The 26,063-nt window shown below is 44.0% G+C and overlaps 1 protein-coding gene across 4 annotated transcripts in view; it reads right to left on the bottom strand.

Moving 5' to 3' along the window:
• The window catches only part of ROBO4 (roundabout guidance receptor 4), a 100,377-nt gene extending 75,896 nt beyond the window's left edge, over positions 1-24,481 (bottom strand). Inside the window, exons 1-2 of one of the 4 annotated variants that reach the window (XM_081843269.1) lie at positions 24,009-24,481; positions 3,209-3,532 (exon numbers count right to left, since the gene is read on the bottom strand). In XM_081843269.1, coding sequence (XP_081699395.1) covers positions 3,209-3,532; positions 24,009-24,189 — 505 coding nt within the window. In that variant the 5' untranslated portion in view covers positions 24,190-24,481. Of the gene's footprint in view, positions 1-3,208; positions 3,533-10,867; positions 11,314-24,008 lie in introns of those variants that run through there. The other 3 variants (XM_081843268.1, XM_081843271.1, XM_081843270.1) reach the window with 3 other exon arrangements.
• Between the last annotated feature and the right edge of the window lie 1,582 nt (positions 24,482-26,063).

The raw sequence follows: 26,063 nt of genomic DNA, 5'->3' as shown, positions 1-26,063 counted from the left end.
CTTTTGATCGGCAAGTCCTAGGCTCTGTGGTTTAACCTACAGCGCCACGCACGTCCCTTTGTGATCATAGGGTATGGGAAAAGAAGCTAGTACTTTCTTAAAGTCAATCAGTCTGGGAAAAAAGCTTGTGTCTGCAACGCTGGTCTTTTCAATCACAAGAAATTATTTTTTTATTCTGTATATTTAACAAACAAACAGAGGAAACTGCCTTGTACAAACCACTGGACTACAAACCTCCCTCTACAAAAATAAGACTATATATCCAGCCAGCCCACTGTTGTCTACTCTGATGCCAGCATCTTTCCAGTGACTCAGACAGGGAAAGGTCCTCCCATTACCTGTTACCTGACCCTTCTAACTGGAGATGTCAGGAACTGAACCTGGGACATTAAGCAGATGCTCTGTCACTGTGCCAGGTTTTTTCTAAGCTACAATCATGATATTAATCAGTTCAAAATGTTTCAGTCAGCTAAAATCTTGTCCCCTTTTAAAATAAATGTGTTGGCTTGTTAAATGGTATGAAACCCACAAACTTGCTACAGTGGTACCTCGGGTTAAGTACTTAATTCGTTCCAGAGGTCCGCACTTTAGCTAATGGGGCCTCCCACTGCTGCCGCGCCACCGGAGCACAATTTCTGTTCTCATCCTGAAGCAAAGTTCTTAACCTGAAGCACTTTTTCTGGGTTAGCGGAGTCTGTAACCTGAAATGTATGTAACCTGAAGCGTATGTAACCCGAGGTACCACTGTATTTGAAATGGGACAGCTGAGCATTTTACTCTGCACGATGAGCTGAACTGACACAAAGCAAAAACTCCAAAACAACATCAGCCTCCTACTGACTTTGTTTCAGAGACCCACACAGAGGCAGTTGGGGGGCAGGGAGCAGTGGAAAAACTGGGAGCCTGTCTGGAATTGGCTTGCCGGAGCGCATGTTTTGCATTGCTCCACGGCAATGCAAGACCCAATGCACATCCAAGGAGGGGAACTATTTGCTTGCACGTGCTCAAACAGCGAGTCCATGTGGCGCACTTAATTTAGTGTTGCTAACAGAAGCATCTCCCAAACCATCTTCGCCTGCATGAATATTTATAGCTGCCAAACACCACTGCGAACCTTCACACTGGGCCACAAGAGCCGGATGGAGCCTGATCGTTAATGAAGTGTTAATTGGAAGGTCTCCCAGCCTGAATATTAAAGAGGGTTTTTAATTGTGCCAATAATTAGCGCTGCAAAATCCTGCAAGAGAGACGTTGTGGGCTTAAAGGTGGGAGAGATGGTTTGGTCCAGGGGCATGCCTGAGATGGGGCATTTGATATCTCTGTACTACCCTGGGAATGCAGAACATGGAATATAGAAGTAATGAGAGTAGCTAGAAAGTCCAAAGTATTTATAAACACAAAACACACACACACACACGGCAGAACTTTTCTTAATTGTTGCTCTCAGTATGCATATATTTAATTGTATTTATTTATGGATGAATGGCATTACTACTCTCTGCTTCCTGAATATGAGAGGCAAAATGTTGTCCCCGATCCCCAATCCTAGTTCAGCACACTAAACACTACTGTATCTAATTGGATGGGATCAACAGCATTGAATTCACTGGGTGACATTGAACCAGCCCTTTTCTCTCAGTTTTCTCATCTGTAAAATGGGAGCAGTTGAGGCCTTGGCTCACGACTGCTGTAAGAGAAAAATGTGAGGCAAGGAGCACTGAAAGTGATATTAGTATGAGTTTAACAACACGGACATTCACTGCTAGCTGTTTGGCAATAATTTAGTGGCTGATCTCCGATCACAACAATAAAGATTGGTTGGTTGGTTGGTTGGTTGGTACGTACGTAGGTATCAAAGAACTAATTCAAACAAACAGTTCTCCAGGGACTGTTGATCACTTCAATTTGTAGGTAGGAGGTGTATATTTGAATGTTCTCCCATGTTAAAAGCTCCCTGCAAGTGAAAATCGAGTACAGGGGGGAAAGTTTGTCCTGAGGACTTTTCTCTTACATGGTAGCTTTCCATGCACAGGTAAAGGTTTGCTTGTACGAACATAAGAACACAACAATAACTTGCTAGATCTGGCCAGTGGAACACCTAGCTGAGCATCCTATTATCACAGTGGCCAACAATATGCCTCTTTTAAGTTGCTCACCATCATTGCCTCCTGTGGGAGCCAATCCCACAGTTTAGCTAGGCACTGTGTGAATTTCTTTCTTTTGTTCGCCCTTTTTCTTAAGGTAAAAGCATTTAAACAGTCTTTACAAAGAATTCACACCTGCAGTCGGTGGCATAGTCTAGGGGGAAAGTTCATAGGCTCAAAAAAACAAGATCTCACCGGGGATGGGTGGGATTGCATACCATTAGTGTAAATAAAATACAATAATGAATTATGTTGTGGGAAGCTGCCTTGCAAAAAAGAAGAAGTGCCTATTTGGCAAAGTTAGATACAAAATGTGCATACAAGGAGAAATTTGCACTCAAATCTGAAGAAATTTTCAGGAGGACTTTATTCCACCACCACCCATCAAACAATGTGGAGAATTGAACTTAATATTGAACAAATGAGAAATTCAAGAGAAATGACAATGGACAAATTTGGCTGCCCCTCAAGGGTGGATCTATATGGGGGGGCACTATAAATAAACCATAAATTAAATTGTTTTAACCAAAGGGGGGGGGGACTCTGTGTCAAATCGCATAGAAAAGTTTTCTGCTCTACAGCACCATCTGGTGTTGCATACAGTGGTGCCTCGCAAGACGAAATTAATCCGTTCCCTGAGGCTCTTCGTATAGCGGTTTTTTCGTCTTGCGAAGCAAGCCCATTGACAGCTTAGCGGATTAGCGCTATTAGCGGTTTAGCGGCTTTTAGCGGATCAGCTGATAAGCGGCTTAGCGGCTTAGGAAAAGGGAGAAAAAATGGGGGGAAACCCGCAGGAACTCGCAAGACATTTTGTCTTGTGAAGCAAGCCTATAGGGAAATTTGTTTTGCGAAGCGCCTCCAAAACGGAAAACCCTTTCGTCTAGCGGGTTTTCTGTCTTGCGAGGCGTTCGTCTTGCGGGGCACCACTGTATTTATAACGTATTTAAAATGCTGTTTTTGATTAATGTGGGTGAGCCCCCAGTCCCACCCAGACAGCCCCACCATGCTGCAATAGAAGTCGCTTGCCCAATATGCAACTCTCTAAGCTGATCCCAATGCCTTACCTTCCACATAAAGAGAAGCATTCTTGCTAACGGCTGCACCCAGGTGGTTTCTGGCCACGCAGTTGTACACCCCCTCGTCCGATTTCCCCTTCCTCTGGCTGAGACGTAAGAAGAAGAGGGACCCACCCGGCAGGAGGGTGCGTTGGGAGGGTCCATCGTCTTTGTTTGTCTTCACATACTCGCCATTGCGATACCACTCAATAGTGGGTGTCGGGTTCCCGGCCGCACGGCAGTTCAAGGTCGCAGCCTGGTCCCAGCGTACCACGAGGTCAGAGGGGTGATCGATGATATATGGTACAACCTCCTCTGAACGAGACTTCGAACCTGGGAAAATAAGAAACGGGGAGAGAGGGACAGAAAAATAATAAACTTCATTCTCCCCCATCAAACACTTTTTTGTCTTTCCATTCCTTTGCTGGACTATTTGCCACCTACAGTAACATAGCACTGGGTTGACTCAAAAGTTCCAAACAAACCAGTAGCAAAGTAACCTATGTCATAATTTTGCACCTTGCATCATGCCAGTGCTCTGCAGAATCTATATTGTTGGACATAGACTAGAATACTTGGTTTCAAGTCCCTGCTAAGCCGCAAAATGTACGGATGTTGGGTGAGTCACTGTGTGCCTAACCTACAGGGATATTCGGATGATAACAGCAGGGATATTGTGAATACAGCCTCATTGGAGAATCAGATACCCTTGTCAGTCTTTACACATAATATTTGTGTAAGGCTGTCGTCATGCTGTAGTTCACACCGCCACCAGCAGGTGCTGCTGCAAACGACAGTATGACGAGAGGTCAGTGCCTCTACTGGCCACTTTCTTCCTCCACTGGCGGGTGTGGAAGTGGACTAACAAAGGAAAGAAAGCCTTTCTCCCTTCCTCAACCCTACACCAGCTGCTACTGCTGCTTCGGCAAGCAAGGAAAAAGTCTGAATTTTCAGGCCAACCTGATCACTGTACCAGCTATGGCAGAAGGATGAATGAGCCCGATCCCTGTGGTAGCTGCAGGCTATGCAATGGGCCCAGTGGCATTGTGTGATGACAGCAAGACCAATATGGGGTTCAGCAGATCCCGGACTGCCTCAGAATGTTCCACTTCGGGGGCTTCAGCCTGGGCTTGGCTATTGAAGGACTTGCCACCTTACTTCCTGCTCACCCAAAGGAGGATTTCAGTGCCAATGGCATGGTGTTAGTGCCGCCCTGCTGGTGGGTCAGATTCAATCCAATCCCTACCCCCCATAAGGAAGTTTGAATTGCTCTGCCTCTCCTTTAGAATCAGCTCTCCATCCAAAAATATCAAAATGGCAATGATACATTGTGAGGCTTGCTGAGAACATGAATGTGCCTTGGACATTTCAATGCTCTAAATAACATCACTGTCAGAATCAACAACATAAATTGGTCCCCTTGGATGGCAAACCTATACATACTCCTGGAATTGATCCCATTAGACTGGGTAGACAAGTACAGTATGGCACGCTTGGTCTCCTTATCTCAGTGCCTGTTAGTAACCGCCGTCCGTTTTCTAGCCTCTCTGTTTAATGTGAGGTACAATTTTCCCAGCCTTTCAAACTTCTAAAATTTAGAAGATGGAGAAAGCCCCAGCCCTTGATTTAAGCTTTCTGTAGAATGGCACTCTGCTGATCCACAGCCTCCGAGAAGCAAACTCATTGTTATTGTGGCAATACATAGTAATCCCCTCAGAGCTTCCTGTGCAGAATTTCCTAACATTGTCCCCTCGGAAGCAGCAGAAAGTCAAGGACCTTCAGCCACAAAGAATGGACTGGTGGGCCTCTAGGCACCCTTTGAGATACAATAACCCTTCTCCTCCCCCTATTTCCCAGTCAAAAACTCTGCTTTCTGCAACCTCTCTCATGCAAATCTCCAAGTCCAGTAGATAGATAGATAGATAGATAGATAGATAGATAGATAGATAGATAGATACCATATTTTTCGCCCTATAGGACGCACCGTCCCATAAGGCACACCTAGTTTTTTGGGGGGGAAATAAAGGGGAAAAAAATATTTTTTCCCCAGGCGTGGGGCTGGGGCGGGGAAAGCCCGAGCTTCCCCCCGACCCCAGCCCCCAGAACAGGCAACTCTCCACAAGCCATGGGAGCCCAGTGCCAGGCTCCCGCGCCTTGCGGAGAGCTGCGCGAAGTCTGGGGGCGCTGAGCTCAGCGCGCCCAGCCTTCGGCATGCAGGCAACTCTTCGCAAGCCGTGGGAGCCCAGTGCGGGCTCCCATGGCTTGCGGAGATCTGCGCGAAGCCTGGAGAGCGAGAGGGGTTGGTGCGCACCGACCCCTCTCGCTCTCCAGGCTTCAGCAAAAGCCTGCATTCGCCCCATAGGACCCACACACATTTCCCCTTCATTTTTGGAGGGGAAAAAGTGCGTCCTATGGGGCGAAAAATACAGTAGATAGATTGGATAGATAGATAGATAGATAGATAGATAGATAGATAGATAGATAGATATAATTTATTACGGTCGGAGACCAGCTTATAAAACACACTTGGGAGACTTGACCTGGCGCCATCATCTCCCGGAAGTCCTCCAAGTCCAGTATTTTCTAGAAGTAGTTGTGTTGCACAAGACCCACCCTCTGCCACTATTATCATGCAACCCCTATTCTCCTCACAGAGCTACAATTCCCAGACTTCCCTGAGAAGAGAGGTTGACTATTAAACCACTCCAGGAATTGTAGCTATGTGAGGAGAATGGGGGTCTCCTAACCAGCTGCATTGTGTGAGTTCACAGCTCCTGGGGTAGGCACATGTGTGCTGGGGGGGCAGAGGAATGGAGGGTGAAGGAACCAGGCACAGCACCCCAGCCCTCACCACCGACACCACCGGAGTGACTCTGCCCTGCACCGGTGCCAAGCAGGGCTGCGCTGCTCCACCTGCCTGCCCATGCCAGGAGGGGGAGTCTGGCCAAACAACGTGGCACTTGGTGGGCCCAACCAGGTGCCCCCAAGCCAGCACCCCCAGGACAGCACTGCCTGCTGCTCCTCTCAATGAGCCTCGGTTCCTCCAAAACCCGAAGAGGAGCACCTCACAGGGGGCCTTCGTACCCCCTCAAAAATCCATGCCCAGGTCCATGGCTCACCCGCGCTAAGCCCCTGCTCCTAACAATACTCAGTGCCCTTAGCAAACTACAATTCCCAAGATTCTTTGGAGGAACCAATCCCTGCTTAAAGTGCTATGATACTGCTTTGAATGTGTAGTGCAGACGGAGGCCCAGAAAAATACTTTAATTCCCCCTCTCCCCCTGTCTTTTGTTGCTGGACTCGGCTACTTGAAGTAAAGGGACCTTCCCCAAGTTCAACCCACCCAGAAAGGTTGTTTTTCCTTTCTTTGTAGATCTGCGAAAACGTCCTCCCCCCCCCCCCCCGGTGCTACCACTGAAGCTTCCTGATTCCCCATCTTTCCCACATTTACCGAGCATGACGACGGACCGGTGTGTAACATTTCAGGAATTTCCTGCTTTTCATTATTCGTTTCTAAAGAAACATCTAAGCATTCCACCCCACTACTTTTTCATCTTAAACCATTCAGATTCCGTATTACCATCCCAACAAACAGCAGGAAATGAGAGCACTGGGCAACAGGATTTGGGCTAGGTGGAGGAAAAGAGAAGACTGGGAAGTATTCATCACTTGGTACAGTAGCTGCAGGTTTTGACCCCCGGAGTGAATCAACACAGCTGGGGGTGGGGGCTTTCTTCAAAAGGGGATGTGCATTAGCAACAACTTTGTAAAAGTGGCAGTGTTGCTCCCTTTTAGAGTTCTAGAACCAAAGTCCCCATCATCACACTGCAAAGCTTTTCAAAATAAGAAAGAAAGAATTTCATCATTTCCATGAAATAAACACAAAGAAGGGAGCAGGCAGCATCTAAAATAAACAGCTCTCCCATTATTGCTGATCATCTCAGCAAACTAATGTGAATTAGTAAGAAAAGCAATGGTTGTTTTTGACCTACGCAGTTCAGGACCCCTATATTGAAAGGGCTGCCATTCTGCCTATGAACCTGCCCAGACCCTGAGATCATCATCTGAGGCCCTGCTGTGCAAGCCTCCTTCGAGGAAGGCCTGGAGGGTGCAAACGAGAGAATGGGCCTTTTCTGTAATAGCGCCCTGTCTACGGGATGCTCTGCCCAAGAAGGTTGGCCTGCCACAAACATTGGAATTGTTTTGAAGCCAGAGACGTCTTTGTTTTCCCAGGCATTTGGGCAGTGCCAACAACCGAATGTTTGTTTTGGTGTTCATTTGAAGCTGGGTGGGGTGGTTCTCATGGAGATGGACCATTTTATGACACTGAAATCTATTAGGGATGAGGAAATCTGTCCAGTTCCTCGTTTTTCTAGTCCTAAGTTTGGTTCTCCACATTTCCACATCAGTTTACAATTTAGTTTTTTAAGTCCTCATGAAAAATCATCAGCATTTGAGTGCTAATGCATTCATTTATTACATAGAATTTTGCCTAATACTGTATACAGACGACGACCATTTCGCATGGGGCTTCCATTCCTGGACCCCGTGTGTATCAGTAATTACATATTTGTGTGCCCCGCCCTGTTACGCTCCATTATGCCCTGCCCCACCCCATTCCGCCCTCTTGCAAATCCAAAAGGAACCGCATGTTGGCGATCAAGCATCATTTGGACACACCTAAAATAGTCGCTGCCTGTACACAATCTGGCAAAGCAGATTTTCCTAATACAGTCAGACCTCGGGTTACAGACGCTTCAGGTTGTGTGTTTTCAGGTTGCACACCACGCCGAACCTGGAAGTACCAGAACGTGTGACTTCTGGGTTTCGGCGCTTGCGCATGCGCAATACCACCAAATTGCAACCCGCTCATGCACAGACGAGGTGCTGTGGGTTGCGAATGTGCCTCCCACACGGATCACGTTCACAACCCGAGTGTTCACTGTATAATTAATTGTTCTATGTTATTTTCATGAATACTTGCATTTTAATGCATATGTTATACACTATGTGCATTTTCCCACACATTAGTTTGCTGCATTGCAAAATCTGGAGAAGTGTGAATTTCAAAGGATGTGTTTGTCAACATCCTATGCCCTTTTGAAATGTGTTTTTTTCGGGGGGTGTTGTTTTTGTTTTGATTGTGTATTTTGTGGTTTTATACAGTGGTGCCTCAGGTTACAAACACCTCGGGTTACAAACACTTCAGGTTACAGACTCTGCTAACCCAGAAGTAATACCTCGGGTTAAGTACTTTACCTCAGGATGAGAACTGAAATCGCATGCTGGCGACGCGGCGGCAGCAGGAGGCCCCATTAGCTAAAATAGTACCTCAGGTTAAGAACGGTTTCAGGTTAAGAACGCACCTCTGGAACAAATTAAGTTCATAACCAGAGGTATCAGTATATTTTTATTTTATTCTGTGAACCGTCCTCAGACGTGCGGGTATAGGGCAGAAATTCAACAAGTAAAAATAATAATATTGCTTCAGAAAATGTGAATTAGGTTCACCCTTAAATGTAAACTGTACTGAATTTTCCCCCCATCACTGATTCTATGTTTTCAACATGCTTATGTGATTCTCACTATTGCATTTTTACTTGGCAAATTGCTTTGGGAATTTTTGTAATGGAAAGCAATATATCAATCGCGGGTGGCAGTGTGGGTTAAACCACAGAGCCTAGGGCTTGCCAATCAGAAGGTCGGCGGTTTGAATCCCCGCAACGGGGTGAGCTCCCGTTGCTTGGTCCCAGCTCCTGCCAACCTAGCAGTTCAAAAGCACGTCAAAGTGCAAGTAGATAAATAGGTACCGCTCCGGTGGGAAGGTAAACAGCGTTTCCGTGTGCTGCTCTGGTTTGCCAGAAGCGGCTTAGTCACGCTGGCCACATGACCCAGAAGCTGTACGCTGTCTCCCTCGGCCAATAAAGCGAGATGAGCTCCGCAACCCCAGAGTCGGCCAAGACTGGACCTAATGGTCAGGGGTCCCTTTACCTTTACCTTACCTAACACCTTGAATTGCTACAGTTCGCTTGTCCATCTAAGGTCAGAAACAAAAACCACCCAGGTGACTACATGTGGTATTTGCTATCATTTTAGTCTGTAAATGTTACATGAATAAGTGTGCTGTTTTATGCATTGTTTCGACATTTCTTTCCATTGAAATGCATGGAAGTTAATTACATAATTATTGGCATAATTATATTAGTTTTGGCCACAGCACATAGTAAAATAGCAGAAGCTGAACTGTAGCAGAACAGAAACAGTGCTGATTATGATGGGCTCAGGACAGGATGAAAATCACTGCCTCCTTATATTCTTAGTCTCCAAACATCCCAGAACGCCAAACAAAGCAAATCCAGATCAAAAGATCACATGTTCTTAGATCTCACTGTGTACCAATGGCAAATTAAATATTTTGTTTTGAGCTCCAGATGTGTTGTAACTACTTGCACAACAGTAGTGCAGTAATATTAAGCATATCACGGGACAGAATTCTGAAGGCAAAGTTAAGAAGACAAGTGTTTTTTTTATCACAGCTCCTGGGGGATAACCTAGCAACCCAAATTTCCTAAATCAAGCCAATAGTGCTCAGGGGAAAGTTAGGATTCAGTGGGCTCACTTTATATTTGCCTTACCTATGGTACAATTTTAAGGAAATTTATTCAAAATTTGGAAGGAAGCCCCAGTATGTCAAGTGTGGCTTATTTCTGACTTACAAGTTAAGCCCTGTTTAGGGAAGTTTTAAATGATTGTGTTTTAATGTATTTTTAACCTTCTGTTGAAAGCCGCCCAGAGTGGCTGGGGAAGAAATATATTATTAATTATTAATATTATTATTATTATTAGGACCACAGCCATAGCAGTAAGGCCACTGAACACAGCGAAATTTGCACATTTACCTAGGACAAACCCCACTAAACACTTGCAGAGGGACTGACTTCTGACTCAAGTAAATATGCCAGAGTTTTCACTGTGAGTGAACATAGCTAAGATCTGGCAGTGCATTCCATTCCAGGTTTTTAAAATGCAGAGATTTCTTTTTAATCAATCAGTTTGATGATAGGTTTCTGTTTTTGTTTTGCAAAACGACAGGAAACGAGAGGAACACGACTCAGGATCCAGATGACATTTGCAAAACATCTCACATTTTACGGCGGGGTGCCAACATGAAAAAAATGTCAGGAGGGGGGCCCAGGTTAAGCCCCGCCCTGCATAATCGATCACATGATGTGGTGCATGCACACCATTTGAATGGCGATGCGCTTCAACTTGGGGGGCAGCCCCCTCAAATATTTTATTGGGAGGCTGAATCGTGTTACTGGGAAATTCGGGGTTCCTTCTCCTATAAATTCAGGGGGGTTGTTGCAGCAATGAAGAGTGTTGGGGAAGCGACACCCCCCCCCTTCAGGCTAGTCTTACAGGGCAATCCGAAACATTTTAACTGAAAAGCACAGCCTTCTTGCTTCAATAGACCTTACTCCCCCATAAGTGTGTGCAGGAACACAGCCTTCATCATAGTTTTCCAAGTATGCCCAGGAAGTCAATCAAAGATTCTCTCCTTTCCATTGGACTGGGGGGGGGGGGAGAGAGATCTGCCCTCAGATTCTAAACCCCTTTGACTGCATAAGTAAAAGCTTCCCCTAGTCCGGACAGATCCTGATCACTCACCTTGCATCAGCAGAAACGCTGCCCAAACTATGAGCTTCTGTAGCACAGGGCACACCCCTCCTGCCATGATTGTCTAGTTGCAGAAACTTCTTCTTGATGGAACTGGGCAGCCAGGGAGACTGGCTGGACCCTGCACTCACTTGCCTCCTTTTCCGCCGGTCAGTTCCACTGGGGGCTTTTGTTGTCTCTCTGCTCCAAGACGCACAAGCACAGGGACGCTGACACAAACAAGATTGTCAGCTCCAAACGTTTCATCAAGCCACTTCCTCCCCTCTTAGTATCAGTGCTTATTTTCCCGGACTGTTCACAGGATACGGAAAGGGGTGGGTGTGAATTTCATCACCTCCTCTCCTCCAAGTTATTGTCAAAACTACAGCTGCTGGAAGACCCCACACCAGAAAAAGGACTGTTTGCACCAACTTTCCTACCCCCCCCCCCCGTAGGACCTGGAATCTGCTGGCTCCTAAGTCAAGGAATTGCTCTCTGTCTTTAAAAAGTTCCCCTCCCCTCCCCTCCCCGCCTCTTTTCCTTCAATTATATCTACTTCAGCCTTTCTTGTGCATAGACAATGCTCTGAAAATATGAAGTTCTCCCCAGAATGGGAGTGAAGCTAATGGGTTTTATTTAGCTATCCAACAAGCAATGCAATTTGTGAGTGAATAATAATAATAATCTAAGAAAGGGTTGGCCAAACTATGAAGGCATACATTTCAAAAACTGGCAGAGGGGTAAAAAACACCCCCCCACACACACACACATTCTTGCTTTACAATAAGAAAGAATCCTAAGGAGTCCACAAAATATGAACACCACTTCCCAAAATGCAAATAATGTTTGAAAGCTTTGTTTTGAATATTCCGCTTTCTTGTTTTTAAGCAGACTCTTATATTCCAGCTACGCTTGATCAAATTGTCCATGGATTCCTCTGATGGATTCTTGTGAGAATCCCTAATTGTCTTAGCAAGAACTTTCTCGGCCACTTGAAAAAGCTTTGTATCAAAATATAATTCCCCTCCAGTTAAAAGCAAATGGTACATTTTAAGCAGTATAAATGTGCACTATTTGTAGCAAAGTTTCATAGAGTTGGAAGGGACCCTGAGGATCATCTCGTCCAACCCCCCTTGCAATGCAGGAATATGTAGCTGTCCCATACTGCAACTTTGGCATAATCCGCACCACGCTCTAACCAACTGAGCTTGCTGTGCAACATTTCACTCTTCACGTATTAAATTTCATCACATTTCAAAATTCCCTGCATACTAACATAGAAGAATAACCTGCTTCCTGTGTAAGAGACTTCATTTCATTCCTGGTCCCTGCTTTCTGAACTTCCCCCACCCCAAGAGTCAGCACTCCATGCCCACTGAGCAGGCCCAGTCCTTATGGGGCTGGTTTTCGATTTACCCCTTTTTTAGGTGTTTTTCTTTTTATCTAAAGTTCTTTTGTGGGTTAATTCTGCAAACCATGGGTTTTCTCAATGCCTGCTGATGGTGCTGTTTGGGCTATTTTGGATGCAGGTGGCGCTGTGGTCTAAACCACTGAGCCTCTTGGGCTTGCAGATCGTAAGGTCAGCAGTTCAAATCCCCGTGACGGGGTGAGCTCACCTTTGCTCTGTCCCAGCTCCTGCCAACCTAGCAGCTTGAAAGCACACCAGCCCAAGTAGATAAATAGGTACTGCTGTGGTGGGAAGGTAAACGGCATTTCCATGCACTCTGGCTTCTATCATGGTGTTCCATTGCGCCAGAAGTGGTTTAGTCCTGCTGGCCACATGACCCATAAAGCTGCCTGTGGACAAACGCCAGCTCCCTCAACCTGAAAGCAAAATGAGCTCTGCAACCCCATAGTCACCTTTGACTGGACTTAATTGTCATGGGGTCCTTTATCTTTACCTTTTTACATAAGAATCAGTGTTCAGAGAACGAGCTCGCTATTAGCACGGGTGGTGCGACTTTCCAATGTATGCACCCAATTTCCCCATAACTTTTGAGTGTTATTTCTAATCACTGTGATAGGATCTCTGTACCAAAGAGCTATGGCAACGTTTCCTAAACTTGGGTCTCCTGCTGTTTTTGGACTACAACTCCCATCAGCCCCAGCTAGCAGGACCAGTGGTCAGGGATGATGGGAATTGTAGTCTGAAAACAACTGGAGACCCAAGTTTGGGGAACACTGTGTTATGGCATATCAACTGTGAGTTTGAGATTTATTTTTTTCAACAGCAGTTGCTCATGGCACAGGACAAACACACGGCTTTTAGACACCCTTTCAATTCCAACAGCTGTTTGCCACCTAACACATGGGGCTGCTGTTTGAGAATCACTTGTCCATGCTCCACCCACCGTGCTTTAGGAATGTAGAACTAATTCTGCGGTCCTCAGAAGAAAGTCGCTGTGGTATGGTGGTTAGGGTGTCAGTTTTGGGGCTGGAAGAGCAAGGGTTCAAAACCCCACTTGACCATGAAGCTCACTTGGCTATCACTGATAGACTTGTTGTGAACATAATATGGAGAAGGAGAGAACCCAAGCTAATCACATTAAGCTGCTAAGGGGAAAGGTGGGGAGGTAGATGCAATAATCATTCAGATGCAATACATTCCTATTCATAGATTGTGCACCTTATTGTCATACAAAATCTTGCAACCAGCTGGAATTTGCCAAGGTCCTCTGAACAGACAATGGCAGGATGTTGCAGGCAAGTGGCAGGAAGTGTTATGAATGATAAACCTAAATAATAATAATAATAACATGTTTAAGGAGAAGCAAACTGAGCCACAAAAGGCCAGAATCATAAAGGCATGAGGACAAAGGTCGGAAGTCTGCATAAATCACAGAAAACGTGTGCTCCCTCTTGCGATGGGAGGGAAAGCCAACACAATCGGATACACCTTACTAATTTAGCATTGTTTTGTAAAGAAACTATCTGGAGCAGCCAAGACAAAATCTAGGCAGGTGTGATCAAATAACAAGCACTTATCTTATTCCAGCTTGTCTTTGGCTCAAGGTCATTCACCCTGACCCTGAAATGAAGAGCAGCAACTAGGAACGAGTAGATTTGGCAATTTCTGCTTCTCATCTTTACAATCTTAAGCCCAGTTCTCCATATTTCAACATCTGTTGGTGATTTTCTTTTTAATAATAATAATAATAAAGCCCTCCTGAAAATTCATCAGGATTTCAGTACGAACTTCTCCCGAAATAAACATTTTTGTATGCCATTTTGCCTAATTTCCGCAAAGTGTATTTTCCCTAACATGATGCTTCTTAAGAATGTTCCCCCACCCATTAATATATGTATTTCTATGCAGTTTGTCCCAATAGTACACTTTTAGTACACTTTACTTGGCTGGAAAACTGCATTGCAAAATTTAGAGAACTGCAAATTTTGAAGGATGTCTGTCTTTCCGTTCATGTATTGTTTCAGAAAATGTGAATTAGGTAGGTTGGCCTTTAAATGCAAACTGACACACATGGGGGTCAGGAACGGGACCCACACACAAAATGGCCATTGCCTATACTTTTGATGAAGAAGAGGCCATCCCATCTCCAATATAGGCTGCTGCTGCTGCACTGTCAAAGAGTTTTGATTGTTAAAACATTTCTTCCCTGCAATTTCCAGTCATTGGTTATACTCTTGCCTGATGGCGAGAACAAATCACTTCTATCTTCTGCACAACAGCCCTTCAGATATCTGAAGGCAGTTTTTTTTTTTGTCAGCTGACATAGTGTTAGGAATTCCTATCTGGTTTTTGTTGTCTTTTTTTCCTATTCTGTTTTTAATGTTCCATAATATAAGCTTATTGGAACAGCCTAAACTGTTATAAGGGACGCAAGTGGCGCCTAAGACTTGCTGATCAGAAGGTCAGCAGTTTGAATCCCCGCGAGAGGGTGAGCTCCCGTTGCTCAGTCCCTGCTCCTGCCAACCTAGCAGTTCGAAAGCACATCAAAGTGCAAGTAGATAAATAGGTACCACTGTGGCGGGAAGGTAAACGGCATTTCTGTGCGCTGCTCTGGTTCGCCAGAAGTGGCTTAGTCATGCTGGCCACATGACCTGGAAGCTGTACACCAGCTCCCTTGGCCAATAAAGCGAGATGAGCACCGCAACCCCAGAGTCGGTCACGACTGGACCTAATGGTCAGGGGTCCCTTTACCTTTACCTTTTAAACTGTTTTTTTTTTTTTTTTTTTTAATTCTCTTTATTAAGTTTCGTTCTTCACATACTCACAAAAAAGTAAAACACAAAACATTAAATAAAAAAAAAAAAAGTAAGGGCACCATCACAAAAAGAAAAAAAGGGGACAGGTCAAAAAGGAGAAAAAATAAAAAAGATAAAAATAAAAAATAAACATTAGACCAATACAGATCACACACTATCTGACTTCCTTCCCTATTGATTTCGGGTTTCTAATTTTTTTTTTTAAAATATCATTTTTACCGCTGATATTGATTGTTAGTTTACACATCGGAAGTTTTATATTAAACCTGCTATAGTTGGTAGGTTTTTAAAGTTAATTTCTATATATGCCATGAATTTAGACCAATCATTATTCAACTTTGTATTCTTTTGGTCTCTAATTCTCTGCGTCATTCTTGCCAATTCAACAAAATCGTATAGTTTTGTTTGCCACTCCCTTACGGTTGGTATATGGGTACTTTTCCAGTTTTGAGCGATTAACATTCTGGCCGCTGCTGTTGAATATTGGAATAAAGTTTTATCTTCTTTCCTAATTTCCTCCCCAATCATACCTAATAAAAAGGCCTCTGGTTTTTTAGGGAACGTGTATCTAAATATTTTTTTTAACTCATTATATATCATGTTCCAAAATTTTTTAATTTCCTCACATGTCCACCACATGTGTATAAAATTACCTTCTTTTATTTTGCATTTCCAGCAGGCCTTATTACCAGTCTTGTACATCCTATTTAGTTTCTCTGGTGTTATATACCATCTATATATCATCTTCTCTAAATTTTCTCTAATTGCAACACTCGCCGTAAATTTTATTCCCTCATTCCACAGCTTTGACCATTTTTCCAATTCTATGTTGTGCCCCAGATCTATCGCCCACTTCACCATAACTTCTTTAATTTCTTCGTCTTTTGTATCCCAATCTAGTAATATATTGTACATTTTGGATAGTAACTTAGATTTACTTTCTATTATTTCTGTCTGAAATTTCGATTTCTTATCATTCATTCCAATTTTTTTGTCTTCTGTCCATATTGCGTTGATTTGATGATATTGTAGCCAACTTGTCAACTTCCCCTTCAGCTCCTCATATGGTCTTAGTTTCCAACTGTCTTCTGATCTTACCAGTAAATCTTCATATGTTAATTTTGGCTCTTCCATGTTAATTTTTTTAATTATTAGGATGTTTGTTGGGGACAACCACCAAGGTGTTCTCCATTCCAACAACTTTTTGTTTTTTTCCCAGGCTTCATATAGTGGGCCCCTGATAATGTGATTTGAGAACCCCTTGTGGGCTTTCTCCTTGTTTGACCATAGGTAGGCATGCCAGCCAAACCTATTGTCTGCCCCTTCCAAGTCCAATAGGTCAGAATCTTCCAATGTTATCCAGTCCTTAACCCAACATAGGCAGGCGGCTTCATAATACAATTTTAGGTTAGGGACTGCGAGCCCTCCTCTCTCCTTTCGGTCCGTGAGTAATTTAAATCTGATCCTTGGCCTCCTTCCCTGCCATATGAATCTTGAAAGGGTTTTCTGCCAGTCTTTGAATAATTTAGACCCTCTAATTACAGGAATGTTTTGGAATAAAAACAGCATTTTTGGAAGGACATTCATCTTTATTGCCTCCATCCTACCCATCCATGAGAGATTGACTCTATTCCAGACATCCATATCTTTTTTGATTTCTTTCCATGTTGTCGAATAATTGTCTTCAATTAAATTTATATTTTTTGATGTAAGCCATATTCCTAAATATTTTATTTTTTTTGCTACCAATATGCCATATTTTCTCTCTAATTTTTCTTTTTCCACCTTTCCTAAATTCTTTATTAGCATCTTTGTCTTTATTTTATTCAATATAAAGCCTGATGATTTACCGTATTCTTCTAAAACCTCCAGCGCTTTACCAATACTTCTTTGCGGCTCTTCCAGAGATAACATCAGATCGTCCGCATAGGCTTTTAGCTTGTATTCCTTCAGCCCTATTTTAATTCCTTGTATTTCTGGTATCGATCTTAATTTGTTCGCCAGGACTTCAAGCACCATGATGAATAAGAGCGGGGAGAGAGGGCACCCCTGCCTTGTTCCCTTCTCTATTTTAAATGTATTTGTAAGATTATTATTTATTACCAATTTTGCCAATTGTGTTGAATATATTGCCTGTATTCCTTTTAGGAATTCTCCCTCTATCCCAGCCTTTTCCATAGATTTTATTAAAAACGCCCAAGAGACATTATCAAACGCCTTTTCGGCGTCTATGAAAATCAGTGCCGCCGGTATCTCGTTGTTAATCTCCAAATATTCAATTATGTTTATAACGTGTCTTACATTATCTTTCAAAAACCTGTTCGGGAGGAAACCCGCCTGGTCTTTATGGATTAAATTTGCTAGGCACTTTTTTAGTCTGCTTGCCATGATGTCTGCGTATATTTTATAGTCGTTATTTAATAGAGATATTGGCCTGTAATTTTTAATGTTCAATTTATCTGTGTCCGGTTTTGGAATTAGCGTTATAAATGCCTCCCTCCAAGACTCAGGTATTTTTCCTCCTTTCAGGATATTATTCAATGTCTTACAAAGCGCTGGTGTCAGTTGACTTTCCAAAACTTTATAGTATTTTGCCGATAAACCATCCGGTCCCGGGGCTTTCCCTAACTTCATTTTTTTAATCGCTACCTTTTAAACTGTTATAAATACATCCACACAAAATCCTGGGAATAGTGGCTTGTTAAGGATGCTGAGAGTGGTTAGGAAACCGCTATTCCCATCAGAAAGTTCCAGTTTCCAGAATGGCTTAACCATCAATCTCTCTTCCCAGGGAACTAGGGGAATTGTATATTGAGTGCCATCATTGGGTTGTATCCTGTGCTAGTCCTTCTCATTGATGTTAGTGGGACTAAGGTGAGAGTATGAAATTAAAAATAATAATAATTGCACTGCAGAGTGCTTCTGCTGAAGGTTCCACAGAGTTAGCCGCACACTTTTCCAGACCCCACCATTCCATTCCCACAATTTTCCATTTCCTCTGCCAATAAAAACTTGGAGTTTTGTAGCCAGTGAGCTAACTTGGTCCTCTTTGGACACAGTGCAGGGCTGGACAGAGTCCAACACCCTGATGTGGATTTAAATCATTCCGCCCTCTCTCATCACATCAATCATTTGATGAATGGACAGGGGGAAGGTAGCTCCCCTGCTCAGCTAGTTTGCACTGATCCGCTGAGGAAGAGCTGTGTGCATGTGCACATGCAAGATTGTGCATGAGTGAGTGGGAAGGGCAATTTAAAGAGTGTGAGATAGCCACACCCACTGCTAGCATCCTGCCCCTATAAGAGCATGGTTATAGGCCACAATTTGGTTTTATACAACCATAACAACAGTAAAAAATAAATAAATTGGGGGATGGCCTGTATTCAGACCAATACGGTATATAGCATGCCTTGTTTTCAGCAGGATTACATCACTGTTAACTAATCAAGTTGAAACAGCTTTATTTCCCTGCCGCCCACTGATGTTTCCAGAAAGCTAATATAACTCTTTTCCAGAAGGTGTGCTGTTTTGGAACCTAAAAGCATGGAAGAGGTTAAGTTTATTTTGGGGGCTTCCCAAAAGGCCTATCTGAATTACTCATCCTGATTTAGCACTTTCCACTCCTGCGGAGGCAAAGCTTCCATGAGAAATGGTTCCTGTTATGTTTGGGGAGCAGCCACAGCTCTGAGGCAGTCATGTGTCCTGTTTTACAGAGGCTAGTCCTCTTTTTCAAAGAGTCCTCTATTTGAAGAGTCAGATTTTGGTTGAAAGAGAAAGGACCGTAAGAAGGGAGACAATAGACCTTGACGTTGCCCATCAACAGTGAGCACCTGGGCAGCAGATAAAACAAGCATGCAGGCCGCATGGTCAGAGCAATCTTCCCCACTGTGGTGAGATGGCTGGCATTTCTGCTTGAATTATTTGTGTAAATACACAAATAATTATTTGTGTAAATACACTTAAATTATGAACTGCTTCCCGCAAAACACCCTGAAGCAATTTAACAAGGAATACATCATCAGGAAAAACAAGAGCAACCTTATAATAAAAACAATTCTGGGTCTAATAAAGGCACAGACTGAGAGGAATGTTAGTACAGTGGTACCTCGGGTTAAGAACTTAATTCGTTCCAGAGGTCCGTTCTTAACCTGAAACTGTTCTTAATCTGAAGCACCACTTTAGCTAATGGAGCCTCCCACTGCCGCTGCACGATTTCTGTTCTCATCCTGAAGCAAAGTTCTTAACCCGAGGTACTATTTGTGGGTTAGCAGAGTCTGTAACCTGAAGCGTCTGTAACCCGAGGTACCACTGTAATTGATTCTAAATGTGTATCTATAGATATAAATTAGCATGTACTGTACAAATGTTATGCTGATTGGTGATATACAATGACTTCTGCCCCCTTCCGCACCATGAGATAAGTGCTTTGCATGCAGAAGGACCCATGTTTAATCTCTAGCATCTCCAACTAAGGTAGGAGGTCAAGTGCCTGATACTCTGGAGAGTTTCTGCTAATTGAAGTCCAGCCTTATCCAAGCTGCTGTCCTCCAGATGTTGTTGGCCACATCTTGCATCAGCCTCATCCAGCATGGCCACTAACTGGGGATGCTGAGAGTTATGGTCCAAAACCTCTGGAGATCCCCAGATAGACTAAGGGTCTGTCTCAGTATGAGGCATGTTCACCTATACTTTCGACTGCAGCACTTTCAAGTCATTAAAGAGGGAGTCCACATTACAGGGAGACATCCCCTCCCCCCCAAAAAAAAATTATATCCCATATAAATCCCTGGAAAGAAGGATTGTTGTCAAACCAGTCTGAGAACTGTAGCTCTGGGGTGGGAACAGGGGTCCCATAACAACCCTCAGCACCCTAAACAGCCATGGCTTCTCTCAAAGAAACATGGGAAATGTAGTTTGATAAAGTTCCTGAGAGTTGCTAGAAGATCCCTAATCAGGAGATTACAATCCTCAGAGTGGTTTAACAACAATCCCTCTTCCCAGGGAAATCTGGAATTTGTAGTTCTGGGAGGAGATCAGAGATCTCCTAGCAACTCTCAGGAACTTTAACAAACTACACCATTTTTCTTTGAGGGATGCCATGGCTGTTTAGAGTGGCAGGATACTGCTATAAATGGGGCCTAGCTTAGTTTCACTAACCTCAATGAGTCTATGAGTAGGACTAATGTTGGATACAACCCAATATTGGTGACTCAATATCCAATTCCCCCAGGTTCTCTGGGAAGAGAGATTGATGGTTAAACCATTCTCAAAACTGTAGTTCACCGGTCAGGGGGCAAAGATCTCCTAACCACTACCAGCACCCTTTAATAAATACTGTTCCTGGGTTTCTTGGGAGAAACCATGGCTGTGGTATAATGAATGAAATGCACAGTGCAGGATTTTGTTACCGTTATTGAGACATGGGCTGTTCCAGGCTGCAGTTTGTCCAGGGATCCATTAGATGGCACTTTGAAATTAGCCCAGAAACTACTGCAGCCCCTTCATATGATCCTGGAAACATATCCTAAAGATGCCTCCTGTCTACATACCTGGTAAAAATGTGGCCTGTCTGCTCCCAAATGCTGCAAGGGGGAGTAAAATATAGGAAGCATGTGTGAGCCATACCCAAAGCATGCATATACTTGCTATGCATTTGTGCAAATTCCCACAATTAATATAACTACAAAATTACCATCCTGGCCCAAAAATACTGAGGTGACCAAGTGAAAGCTGGTCATGCATCTTAAATTTAAAAGCCTCAGTTAGCATTCACGTGATCATTCATAGTCTTTCAATTGCTTTGGGGTAGCAGTTGCCATTTAAAGATGCATGTTGACATGTACTGCTGCCATGTAAGGCTGTATACACATGACACCTTCAAATCACATTCTTTCCCTGAAAGAATTCTGGGCCCTCTAATTTGTTAACCCATAATTCTCTGAGGATTGCATGCATCCTATTCCTTTAAAGCACCTTCAAATCATGTTTTCCCCTCTCAAAGAATTCTGGGCACTGTAGTTTACCCCTCACAGAGTTACAATTCACAGCAACGCTTAACAAACTACAGTGCCCAGAATTCTTTTGGTGCAGAGGAATCGGCATTGAATGTGCTTTGAAGGTATAGAGTGTGTTCAGCCTATGGTAGCTTTGGAAGGTGCATGCATACAGAAAACTTGTGTGAACATGAGACCCCTCTTAGGAAACACAGGCCAACTGTGAAGTGGTTAGACACTGTAAATCACCCCAACTTTGTTCCGCCAAGCTGAGATGCAGCTAATCCTACAATCCCTTGTGCATAGGAATGGCCTCTTTCCCATGTATTAGGCTTGCAAATTAAGGCCCCTGCACTCTATAAGCAATGCTCTGGGCTTTGTTGTATTCTGTTATCAAACACTGGCACGATGGCCTAGTATCAGCAACAAAGTGCTACATGAGGCACAGGGCATAGCGTGCATTGCGATGGCGCATTGCGATGGCCTGCGACCCTCGATACACGTGACACAACAACCTCCCATTGATTCCAGAAGAAGTCAAATGTGAGAGAATCACATTTCTTCCCCGAAAGTCACGTGATCACTCCATTGAGGCGGTTCCATTCCAACCTGTACTTTGCAAAGGCCAATTATTGTATTCAGACGACTAGGGATGGGGGGGTAAAAATATGGCTCAATTCACATTTAAAAGCAAACCAACCTAATTCGCACTTTCTGAAACAAAAACAGAGCCATCCTTTGAAATGTGCATTTCTCTGAATTTTGCAATGCAGATTTCTGGCCAAGGAATGTGTACAGAAATGCATATAAAAGAGTAGTGTGCATGAAATTGCATATATTAGTGGCAATAACAGACAAAGATGCATTTTATCAAGCATCATATAATTGATAATTTCACCAAATTAATTAATTAATTAATTAATATATGGCTATAAACTTGTTATTACAAGATTTCAAGATTTTGCACATGAATATCACTCCGTGCACCTTGCGAACATGGTGTGTGTCATGCAGCAATTGTGACACATGCTTCTCTGATTAACAATTATCACATCTGCTAGAGCCAAACTATTACGCAAATTTGTTCCACTGGGGATAAAATCAATAAAGCAGCCTTCCCCATCCCGGTGCCCCCTTAAAGGTTTTGAAGCACAACTCCCCTTGTTCACACCCAGCATGTGTTGGCCACGGTGACTGGGACTGATGTGAGTTGCAGTCGAAAACATCTGGGGGATCTCAGGATGGGGAAAGGCTGAACATAAAATGAAAATAAACAAAGCGCTCCATACATTTCCTTTGGAAACTAAAGTGTTACGGCAGCAATTGAGCATGCACATAGATGGTGGTGTTTGACTGTTTACTCATGTCAACTCGTGCCTCTTAATATAAAAAGATTCTCTAAGCAGTGGACAACTATCATCGTTCACACAAAGAGTTCAGCCCTTCATTTTGCTTATCATGATCAGCCTACAGTTAGGTTGTTTTAGCCTCAGTGTAATTTGCAGCACCATTAAAACACCCAGGTAATTTCTTTCTTTCTTCTAATCCTAGGGTTGGATCCAGACTAAGTTAGCTGAACTTAGTTCTGATTGAAATCAGTTAGCCTTGGATTAGGATAAGTCCCATTTATTGCAATGGGAACTACGCTCAACAAACTTAGTTGGGATGCACCCCACACTTTTCAGGGGCTTCCAAGATAGGAATAAACAATGGCAAAACAGAAAAGAAATCAGTTCATTTGAGAGATCAGCATCAATGTCCAAAGACAACAGAGAGATGCAACTGTCTTTTCACTGACGTTCAGAGCAGAGCCATGACCTCTGTGCTACTGAATAGTGAATACGAGGTCCTCCCTCCCTCCCTGTAAAAAGTCTTCCCAAGACCTAAAACATAGGTCCAGTCCACATAGTGTAGCTTTATTTTGAACACTGTTATAATGATACAACCTTTTACATTAATGTTCTGCAGTCACAGATTATTCGTTCTGTAGCTGTGCTACTGAGAAATCATTTCTAAAACATGTTTGAAAGTAGTACGACACTTTTGTAAAACTGCACTGAAGTTTGAAATGCAGGCAGCAGTATTCACATTTGGTCTTTTGCCCGGGCAGGTAAGAAGCAGTTAAGAGAATATTGGGTTTTCTGCAAAAAAAAAAAAAGCATAATGACCAAGCACTCTATCAAAAGCCCTTATGAGCTGGGAGTCAACACAAACATTTCAGAGGATTTCTCTATCCCTATCCCATCACATGGCATAAATCCCACTGGGCTGGGCACCATTTCACTGGGAAAATCACCTCCACTAAACTCCACGGAAACTAATAGGGGGCTGAACAAAAGCTCTTCCACAGGAGAGCTTTCTGCTGGATCCCCAATATTTCACCATTCTTCCTTTGCATGCTTCCCCCCCATCTCTCTCCCTGTTTCCCCGTCTTATTTCCTTAGTCTCTGCCCCCAAAGGCCTTATAATCCATCCCAAATGATGCAGGAAATGGGTGGACGATGACATACCCATAAGTGACATAATAAAAGAAAAACACCACCTTCTCCTCCTCCAGTCATCTTTGGCCGCTCTCTCTCATTCTGGTCTTCCTTGGGTTTCGATACAAAACTGCTTGCGTGCTACAAAAGCACATGTGGTCTCCTTTCGCAAGTGTACACATCCGTGGTGCCGCGATAGCCTGCGCACCAACCGCGCCACCGTTCCCAGCGACCGCGGCTTTGACTGACGTTTATTGCAGCAACCCTACAGCTGTCATTATTTCCCCATGGCGCGCTTCCTAGGAGGTGCCGATCGCCAGCCCCAGAGCTGAACTCAAACAGGTGGGCCGCAATGCCCACTGGCAAGTCAGCGCAGGCCTATAACCTATAACTTGGTGGTTTGTTTGTTTTTTTGTTTCCCCCTGAAAAGAAAGGTGGGGAGGGGTGTTCTCTTACCTCTTAGCCTGTGCCTCTGCCTAGGCTGGCGGCTGTGGCGAAGCTGCCGCGTCTGCCTGCTGGGCACCTGCGGGGCCTTCCTCGCTTGCTCTGCCAGGCAGGTGCACCGGCATTGGCATGTCTGAGCCCCCCAAACCCAGGGGAGGAAGGCGAAACCCAGCAGGAGAACTTCAGGCAGCATCCTGCGGAGGAGAAGGCAACAAGGGGGGAAGATGCTGGCTCCAGGGGGGGAAACAAAGTCCCCTCTAGTAGCATGCAAGGAATCCAAAGAAACTCTTGTCCAGATGCCCAAGAAGCCTTGGGGGCAAGTTGTGCCCCCCCTCCTTCCCCTTCTCTCTCCCTCTCTCTCTCTGCTTGCGCCTGCACAGCTCTCCCTTCTGCTTAGCCTGAGCCCTCTGTTTGGGAAATTATTTGGAATTAGTTATTAAGCATGTTTTCCAACTGCTTTTGTATTTCCCCCCTTCTTTTTTAACTGGGGGAACAATGGGGGAAGGAAAGCATATAGGCACCATGCTGTGAGCGGGCTGGTCCCCTGAACCATCTGTGACATCAGAAAGTGGGGAGGGGGCATCTCCACTGGGATCCCTCTCACACACTTTTCTCTTCTCCCCCTTACACAATATTGTGAAGAACTAAATTAAATGATCAACGAAGAAAAGGGAAACATTCTTTGTGGCTTCCTTCTTGAAGGCCAGACATTTCTCATTTTTAAAAAAAAAAACCCATCCCCAACCTTCTTTCCTTCCTTCCCTCCCTCCCTCCCTCCCTCTCTTTTTTTTTTAAACCTCCGTGCAAAATGCCTTCTATCTCCCACCCCCCTTTGGGAGAAGGCAAGGAAAAGTTGAGTTCCAGCCATCCTGGCGAGGGGAGATTGACTACATAAAAGAAGGCTCAGTGCTTTGTCGGGGGGGGGGTGGAAGGAGTGTTTTCAAACAAAATTGACCATCCTCTGATAGATTTAACCGCTTGTCGGCTGCTCCTTTGTCAACCTGGCTGGGGAACTGGGCTTCTTGAAGGGAGCCTGAAACATTTTCATTTGTCACGAGAGGCACAACATGCCCGAGACAGTTACAATTACATTTATTGCACTAGGGCCAATTATTTCATCATTCCATTGCTGAGAATCCAAACATCTCAATTGTTATCACCGTTGCTGATTTTGCACCCTTCTCCTTAAAAAAAAGAAAAACAACCACTCGTTTCCTGGGAGGTTCTGGGTTTTTTTTAATGGACTCGAACACATTCAACAAACTAAATTAGCCTAAAGAAATTAATACCCATTTAACTCCCAAATGCACAAACCATCAATCACTCTTACTCCTTATTAACTATGCTGCTCTCCTGCCTCATGCCCAACTTAGCACCTCCCAAGTGTGGAAGGTCTTTCTCTCCCATTCCTGGCCGAGCTACCAACACAACAATCCAAGCTGCCTGGTTGTGTTTTACCAGGAGCTGAGCTGAGGGCTCCCGTTCCCAGTGCCAAGCAAGCAAATGTGGCTCTTTCCTATCTGATTTCATGCTGTTTGTTGCATATACAGAAATGTACGAAGAGCCTCTATGGATTGGACCAAAGATCTGTCTAGTGCAGCATCCTTTCCCCCACCATTGGCCAAACAGGCACCTCCGGGAAGCTCACAAGCAAGCCATGGAGGTCATTGTCCTCTCCTGTGCCCCGGACCCACCACCACAAAGTTCCTAACACAGTTCAAACTTTGGATCATTTGCCTCTTGTCTCACCATTGCGCTTTGACCATGGAACTTTTTGGCTTTGTAGCTTTGCCAGAAAGGTAGCAAGCCTTATTTTGTAATAAGCATCTGAGTAGATCTACCAGGTCCTACTCGCTATCTCCAACTCCTTGAAAGATTCCATCAATGGTGTCTCCGAAAAAAATTACACATCACTTGGGAAGACAGGCAAACTAATGCCAGTGTACTGGAAGTAGCAAAGATCACCAGTGTAGAAGCAATGATTCTTCAACATCAACTTCGTTGGACTGGTCATGTTGTGTGGATGCCTGATGATCGTCTTCCAGAGCATACTCTATTTCGAAATTA

The sequence above is a fragment of the Podarcis erhardii genome (genome assembly GCF_964252035.2).
Source record: "Podarcis erhardii genome assembly, chromosome: 16".
Classification (NCBI taxonomy): Eukaryota; Metazoa; Chordata; class Lepidosauria; order Squamata; family Lacertidae; genus Podarcis; species Podarcis erhardii.
The sequence above is the reverse complement of the archived record's forward strand: the minus strand, read 5'-3'. Positions and strand labels throughout refer to the sequence as shown.